Genomic DNA, 8,115 nt, shown 5'->3' with positions numbered 1-8,115 from the left:
AGAAATTAATTAAATATGGAGAATACAAGTATCTGTGGGAGTAAAACATCAGGGCCTAAGAGAGATCTGTTAAAATATGACCTCTTTCTCCCTGGCAGTCTACACACTACATACCTCTGTGTGTTACCAGGATTGACTGATTGTAGCTCCTTACTGGGGAGAGAGCATATGAGTCGCCTCGTCCCTGGTAAGGGCCCCAAGAAGAGCTGTTCATAGAGTGTTGGTAAGCCATTGTGGGAGCAGTGTGAGCAGGGGCCTGGACTTCCAGATGTGAAACAAAGATTAAGTCAATGACCCAGAGCTGATCCATCAATAGACTGTTACAATACTATGTGTACTCCTCTTTCCTTGCAGCTGTGTTTGGACATGAAGATGACATCAAAAGTTCACACGTTCCTCCTGACTTGGTTGTTAACCCAGCAGGTAATATTCTCAACTCATGCTCTGCTAGCCCTGCTTCCCCACATCTTTGTGATATTATAGTTCCCAGGGTTGAGTCTAGTAGAGGCATCAATCTTGAAGAAGTGGTGTAAATATAATATCAGCAGGGGGAAGGTTGTGTGATTATGAGCATTATACACTGATATATGTATATTCAAATATCATGATAGGCCTGTTATTTTGTATGCTGATTAAAAATTTGATTGAATAAAGAAGAAAACTATAGTATCCATAAACATAAAAGAAGCAGACACCTCAGCCTTGCCTTTCTTCACTTTGTATAACATAATGAGATTGTGTGCATGCATGTATCATGTTTGAGGATGTAATATGTAACATCTGATGCTGTTGTCTCCAGATAACACTTAGCATATTTTATTAACTTAGCAAACTTAGTGAGTAACAAAGAACCCTACTTCTCTCTTTCAGGTGACAGGCCTGACTGATCCTTCCAACCTGGACATGGCTCCCAATGCATTTGATGATCAGTATGAGGGCTGTGTCGAAGACATGGAGAGAAAAGCACCCCAGCTGTTACAAGAAGACTTCAACATGAGTAGGGATTTAAAATCTGAGTGGGAAAAGGCAGAGAAACGATGGAAGGAGATAAAAAACACAATGAGCAATCCCAAAGGTTTCCATGACTTCCACGGAACGGCTTTAGTGGCCTACACCGGGAAAATCCACGAAGATTTTAACAGAGCAGTTAGAGAATTCAGGGAAAATCCGGGTAACTTCCATTACAAGGCCTTCCATTACTACCTGACAAGAGCCCTTCAGCTTCTGAGTGGCGATAATCGTCGTGTTTACCGAGGCACCAGGAACAAGTTTCGTTACAGTGGGAAGGGCTCTGTGCGGTTTGGGCAGTTCACTTCCTCATCTTTGGAAGAGAGAGTAGCTCTTTATGAATTTGGTAGTGTGAGTGGGACACTGTTTATCATCAGAACCTGCTTGGGGGTTAATATAAAAGCATTTTCTTACTATCCTAAGGAAGAGGAGGTGTTAATTCCAGGTTATGAAGTATATTCCAATGTCACCAAAACAGCAAGTGGAAAAGGGTATGACAAAATTTTTCTGGACTCCCCGCAAAGAGAGAAGAGCAACTTCAATTGCTACTATAGTAGTTCTACCAACAACAGTCATTTCAGTAGCTCAGGTGAGTCTGGGTTTGTGTTAGAGGTGGAGCTTGTGGGGGACATCATGAAATAGAAGAGGGGGTGCTCCCTACCAGAAGATACCCAGTAGACCTGCACATGGCGAGGATGCCTAGAATGTTGAAGGTAAAGCCAAGGAGCACATACCTCAGTGATGGTATATAAGAAGTGATTGAACCCAGTGACGCACTTCAGGAAAATGCTATTACCAGGCCCAGCCCTATGAGGAGTGAGAAGTTCCATCAGTGGGTATTTATCCTTTCAAACCAAATCTTGTGTGTTTGGAGGTCTCTGTGGCTGTACACCCATCATTCCTTGTGGCCTGGATTCTCTTCATCATTTCACCACATGTCTCATTCTATCAAAAGACATCATCAATTTTAGTTTGGTTATTACCTTTCAAGACAAGGTGATTACATTTCAAGTATCACTAAAAGTAATCATTCTGTAATACTTTCAGAGAAAATTACTGTATCATGCTCTCTGTCATAGGTTTGAAATCAGACTACATGGTAATCTGGTTCAAACATCACTACCTCTGTGACTCTTGGGGAAGTTATCAGACATCAATGCATCTGTTTCCCTATTTGAATGATATAGACTCAAATGACAAATATTCTAGCAGTATTATATGAGAATTAAGAGAGAGAGACATTCAAGACATATGACTTGGAATATAGATATAATTTCTCAAATGCTTTTTATTTCAAAATATGAGGAACTATGTACACATCTCTTATATCTGATCAGAACTCATAATGGTGTTGGTCTCCACATTCACAGGAAAATCACACGCTTACAGTCTAGAGACCTTGCCTCCTATGCCCACCACTCAGGATCTGCACAGTGTCTGGATCACTTACTTACATCCAGGCCCCACAAAATGTTATCCTAGGGAGTTAAGTTTGAGTGAGAACCTGAAATGGGATACAGTTAGACTAATGAGTACAGAGCAATTTTAGATCTAATCAGCTCTGACACTCTAGGATGTCTGGAAACATGGGGAATCTTTGGAGTAGGAAGTGGAGCTTTAGAAGTGATCACAGGGGCTTCATGCATTTGCATAGAGAAATTTGGAATTTATATCAAGCCCAAGGAAAGCATGACCCCTACCCAGGTCCAAAATTCAGTCAGAAAGATACTGCCCTTCTGGGGCAAATAGTTAATGTCTAGTTTGGAAGGCTGAGAGCCACAGGTAGGTTCTAGTCCACACCAGCTGGCATAGAAGGAACACACATTGCTGCAACAATGAACTTTCAGAAGGTTCAGACCCAGAAACCTCTTCTTGTGTGAAGAAGGAAAATCCTGATGGGCTCCCTAGAAAGCCAGGAAGACTATGGATAGGAAAGGCTTTTATCCCCAGTCAGTGTCTTAGAGCACAGGACCCTGGAAGTGGTGGGGATCCATCAGTTTGCTCACTTCCTGGTATTCAGTACTTTTGGAATCCTGAGGAAGCCAGAAGAATCTAGCCAGGCATGCTGGCCCCCCTTCCCCAGAGCCTACTCTCTTGGGCTTTGAGCACTATGTAAAGTTCTGAATGTTTAGGGGAGCTATCCCTGTCTCAAGATTTCTCATATGAAACCTTCCTTTCTCCTCCCATCTACAGCATTCCTGCTGCTTGTGGTGCTACCTGGTCTCCTGGTCCAGCTGCTTCCTCTTGCTGAGCTGTACCCTTGCTGCCTGCAGTTCACAGGTCTGAGTGGTGAAGGCAGCCCCAAGGGCAAGAACTTGGCTGGTCCTCTAAGGTCTGTGATAGAATGAAGTGTGCCATCATTTGGGGGGAGATCTACTTTAGCATTCATGACTTCCATAGACAACCAAGGACCTTCTGGGTCTATGGGTGAAATTTGATGCTCTGATTTTAAATTTACTGCCCCTTGACACTTTGCTATGATTAAAAAGCAATGTTTGTCTGCATGGTCAACTGTAACAGTTTTAAAGCATGCATTATGTGATGAATGTTACATTCTCGGAAATAAACCATATAACCACACCCTGATTTCTGTGACTAGGTATTTCTATAGGTTGAATTATTTGTTTGAGAAAATCTCCTATGGCGTGTGTCTCTGGAGTTTTCTCCAGTTCTGCCCAGCCCCACAGACCCCACAGCCACTTATAAAATAATCACTTAGAAGCTTATGTTAATTAAAACTGCTCAGCCATTAGCTCAGGTCTACCACTGACTAACTTCTACATTTAAACTCAGCCCATTTCTGTTAATCTGCATGTCGCCACATTTTCTGTAGCTTTTCCTGTGTGCCATTACATGCTGCTCCATGGATGGTTGGCTGGCGTCTCCTGACTCAGCCTTCCTGTTCCCAGAATTCTCCTTGTCTGTTTATTCTGCCTATACTTTCTGCCTGGCTACTAGCCAATCAACTTTTTATTTATCAACCAATCAAAGCAACACATTCACAGCACACAGAAAATCTCACAGCACCTCCCTTTTTCGTCTAATCAAAAAGGAAGGGTCTAACTTTAACATAGTAAAATTACATATAACAAACAGTTATCAAGCAAGAATTACAGTTACAATATATAGTCTATTTGTATTTTGTAAAATTAAAGAAAATATTTTGTCTACCCTATGTTTGTGAGTCAAAATTTTATATCTAACTTATCTCTTATCATAACCAAGGAAAACCATAACTATAATTATCTAGTCTTCAACTACATCAAAGACCTCAGAAGGATATGGTATTACCTGAGTAAACAAGAAGTGTATTGTAAGCAACTCCCAAAAATCAAGAGTTACAGAGACAGCTGGCTGCCTAGACAGTCACCCAAAGTTCTTCTGCAATGTTGGGGCATCCATCTTCAGCCTGTAGGTCTAGAGTCTCTCAGTCACTTCTCTCTCTGTCCTGTAGAATGTCTAACTCTTTCTTCAGTGAAGCAGGAACCTGAAGGACCATTTTGCCTTGCAAAGTTCAGTGGTCACCTTCCTATGGGTCCTGCATGTCCAGTTGACAGAATGTTTCATCAAGCAGTCCAGGCAAGAACAGTTTCTTGCCCAAATAGCTATTTTTGCCAAGAAAAAAATAAACTCCATATAGAGTGTTTTTGATACCCATCTTTTTTGAAGTAAATTGGTGCTGCCAGGAGCAGACATGTCTCACTATCTAATTTTTAAAAACATTTTAAATGCCATATTATATAGGTCTTTGAAGTGTTTGAAGAATACCTACCTAATTGAAATATATCTATGTATATCAAGCAAACATAACATGACTATAAGTTTGACTATGATAGGAAAATAATTATTAATCTGAATTTCTTAATTATCTATTACAATTTAAATGAGTTACATAACATAATACCTCAAATGAGAGTAGAAATATACAGTGTAACAAAATTAACTTTAAGTTTGTATCAATAAACTAAAATCCATAGCAATGTAAAACATTTTTAAAGAAGTTATTGCTCTTTAACAGTAGGTTCAGTAATCTATCCTTTTATCCTATCATATCTACATTCTACATTCCTATACCATATCCCCCTTTCTTCTTTTAGAAAGAGATTGACTATGACCAACAACAATTTGTAACCAACAAGCTAAACAAAGACAAATATCCATAATCCATTTTTGGGGGGATATGTGGCCGTAGTTTTCCAGGCTACTTCCTGCTGATAGGGGGCGCTGTAGTCTTATGGTCATCCTGAGTAAATTTGAGATAATGGTCAAATTCTGGAAAGACCAGCTGTAACCTTTGTTGATAGATACCATCTGTTAAGGTTCAGGAGGTCTGGCTTGATCAAATCTGTTCCATCTTAACCTGGAACAAATTCATAGTCCCTTGGTTCCTGTGGAAACAAAAGCAGAGCCTCCTTTCCAAAGGAACATATCCTTAGAGCCAAATTTTGAAGTCAAAATACCTTTAAAATATACATATTTGTTTAACTGAGCAGCCTTACGATCAAATGTCTTTCTGCAGTTAAAAATATCAAAGACAGGGGCTGAAGAGATGGCTCAGAGGTTAAGAGCACTGACTGCTCTTCCAGAGGTCCTGAGTTCAATTCCTAGCAACCACATGGTGGCTCACAACCATCTGTAATGAGATCTGGCGCCCTCTTCTGTACACATAATAAATAAATAAATGTTTTTAAAAAATCAAAGACAACACAATCCAGATTCTCTGTGTAATATCTATCTTTATGTGACTTATTTTTTATACTACCTTTATTGTTTCTTTAAAGACTTTATTTTTTAAACTACCTCTTTATATAACTGTCTATATTCATTTTCTTCTCTCTTCCAAGCCTATGTACATTTTTACACACACTGTAAATCATTTGAAGTTTTGTTCCATCTGAATCTGTCTTATTGTGAATATATTGCTTTGAACTGCAGCATTACTAGGTCTGAAATGGCAGCTTTGGCTTCTAGCTCTGCCCATCTCAGCTTCCCAACATGGTAGAACTACATTTACTACCAGCTCTGAGAACCAGGCTGTCCACTGACTGGGAGGCAGTGGTTCTATGCTTCCATTCAGCAGCATGAAGCCCAAAAACCACTTCTTTTCTTCCTTCCTTCCTTCCTTCCTTCCTTCCTTCCTTCCTTCCTTCCTTTCTTCCTTTCTTTCTTTCTCTCCCTCTCTCTCTTTTTCTTTTTTCCTTTCTTTCTCTCTTTTTTTTCTTTTTTCTTTCTTTTGGTCTGTATTAGCAAAAGCTAAATCTACCATGCAGTTAATGTGCGGCTTGCAGAAACCTCTGTGTAACTCAGTGGGAATGTGCCATGCTGCAGGTCAAGCCCACATACCATGTACTCGCCATAGAGTACCTCAAGCCTGCATGTTGTAGTGTCTTGCCAACTGCATGAGACATGAAGCAGGAGCCTGTTTTTGGCTCTGTTTAGAATTGCTTATTAAATATTCTCAGGTTTCAGGTGGAAACTCGAGCTGTTGTGCACTATTTGTAGTTGAAGTTTTCTCTGGTCCTGCCCAGCCCCACAGACCCCATAGCCACTTCTGAAATAATCACTCAGAAGCTTATATTAATTAAAACTACACAGCCATTAGCTCAGGCCTACCACTGAGTAGCTCTTACATTTAAACGCAGCCCATTTCTGTTAATGTGTATGTTGCCACATTTTCTGTAGCTTTACCTGTGTGCCAATACATGTTGCTCTGTGGATGGCAGGCTGGCATCTCCTGACTCAAACTTCTTGTTCCCAGAATTCTCCTTGTCTGTTCACCCCACCTATACTTCCTGCCTTGCTAGTGGACAATCAGATTTTTATTTATCAAGCAATCAGAGCATCACATTCACAGCATACAGAACATCCCACAGCAGGCATGAGGTCTTATGCTCACATTGATACAACTGAGAAAGTTCATGTTGTATATTTCTCACAGATGCTCCTGCAGGACAAATTGAGTGGACCATAAATGTAGGGACTGGCCTAGATAAAGTCCACTCCCTACTCTACCCCATCAGAAATACAGCCAGCTACTGAGCTTTGTCAGCCTATTTCAATAACTCTCATCATCTTTCAGGACATAGATAAGCACATTAATTTCAAAACTTCATATAACTATATTGTCTAATGTGTGTGTGTTTATGCCTTGAATTGTGTTTAGGGGTCAGAGGACAACTCTGTGACATAGGCTCTTGCCTTCCACCTTTATGCAGGGTCCAGTGATCAAACTCAGGTTGTCAGCTTCACTCATCAAGAATTGCTGAGCCATCTCAGCAAATGAGACAGGCCCATTTTGAGGCATAATGGGTCAGGAAGTCTATATCCTGTACTTACCCTTAGTGGGTTTAGCCCAAGTGTATAAAGCTTCCCTAACTCCCCATGTTATGGAGTAAGAGACTCTTGGGAAAAGACCATAGACTCAATTCAGATTATAAATATAATCAACTAAATGTATTGTGGCTGCTAGCAAAACAACAGTCTATGAGCAAAACCAGAGACTGTTGAGCCAAGAGGGGTGGGGATGAGGGAAGGATTTTAAATGTGAAAACCACAAGAAGGCCTTGAGTATCTGCACAAGCAAACCAAGAGCTGTTTTTTGTTTGTTTGTTTTGTTTTTGTTTTTGTTTTTGTTTTTTTGAGACAGGGTTTCTCTGTAGCTTTGGTACCTGTCCTGGAACTCACTTTGTAGACCAGGCTGGCCTTGAACTCACAGAGATCCACCTGCCTCTGCCTCCCAAGTGCTGGGATTAAGACGTGCTCCACCACTGCCTGGCCCCAAGAGCTGTTTTGCCCTGTCAAGATTAAGTTGTCAAGGGGACCTAAGAATAGTCCTTGAGTGTCTGCATAAGCAGGTCACAGAAGCCAAAAAGGCAGCTAGTCTTATCATAATGAAGGATACGGTCATGGGTGTATATTTCTGGGTTGGTGGGGTGCTCACTGAGTTGAGGTTACTGGGGAGTTATCTTCCAGGGACTGGAGTCAGAGTCAAATTACTATTAAGTAGCATAATGGATGCTTAACATAAAATGGAATTTCTTTAGTCATTAAACCATTCCCCACTGGCTATAGATCATATGAATCAAATCATTGATAATGCTTTAACTA

The 8,115-nt window shown here is 40.6% G+C and overlaps 1 protein-coding gene across 1 annotated transcript; it reads left to right on the top strand.

Annotated features, from left to right (window-relative positions):
- The first annotated feature begins 372 nt into the window (after window positions 1–372).
- LOC118575316 (T-cell ecto-ADP-ribosyltransferase 2-like) lies at window positions 373–3,356 on the top strand. Its single transcript, XM_036175933.1, has 3 exons — window positions 373–423; window positions 871–1,597; window positions 3,202–3,356. The coding sequence occupies exons 1-3, from the start codon at window positions 373–375 to the stop codon at window positions 3,354–3,356; spliced, it is 933 nt and encodes a 310-aa protein (XP_036031826.1).
- The last annotated feature ends 4,759 nt before the right edge of the window (window positions 3,357–8,115 follow it).

This window comes from Onychomys torridus, chromosome 1, assembly GCF_903995425.1.
Source record: "Onychomys torridus chromosome 1, mOncTor1.1, whole genome shotgun sequence".
NCBI classification, from domain to species: domain Eukaryota; kingdom Metazoa; phylum Chordata; class Mammalia; order Rodentia; family Cricetidae; genus Onychomys; species Onychomys torridus.
The sequence above is the reverse complement of the archived record's forward strand: the minus strand, read 5'-3'. Positions and strand labels throughout refer to the sequence as shown.

What these genes read in the sequence shown, in the direction of transcription:
- LOC118575316 (XM_036175933.1), top strand. Translation starts at nt 373, where the DNA reads ATGACATCAAAAGTTCACACGTTCCTCCTGACTTGGTTGTTAACCCAG. An exon ending in CTTGGTTGTTAACCCAGCAG is followed by an intron (nt 424 to 870) that starts GTAATATTCTCA and finishes TCTCTCTTTCAG; the next exon opens with GTGACAGGCCTGACTGATCC. An exon ending in CAGTCATTTCAGTAGCTCAG is followed by an intron (nt 1,598 to 3,201) that starts GTGAGTCTGGGT and finishes TCCCATCTACAG; the next exon opens with CATTCCTGCTGCTTGTGGTG.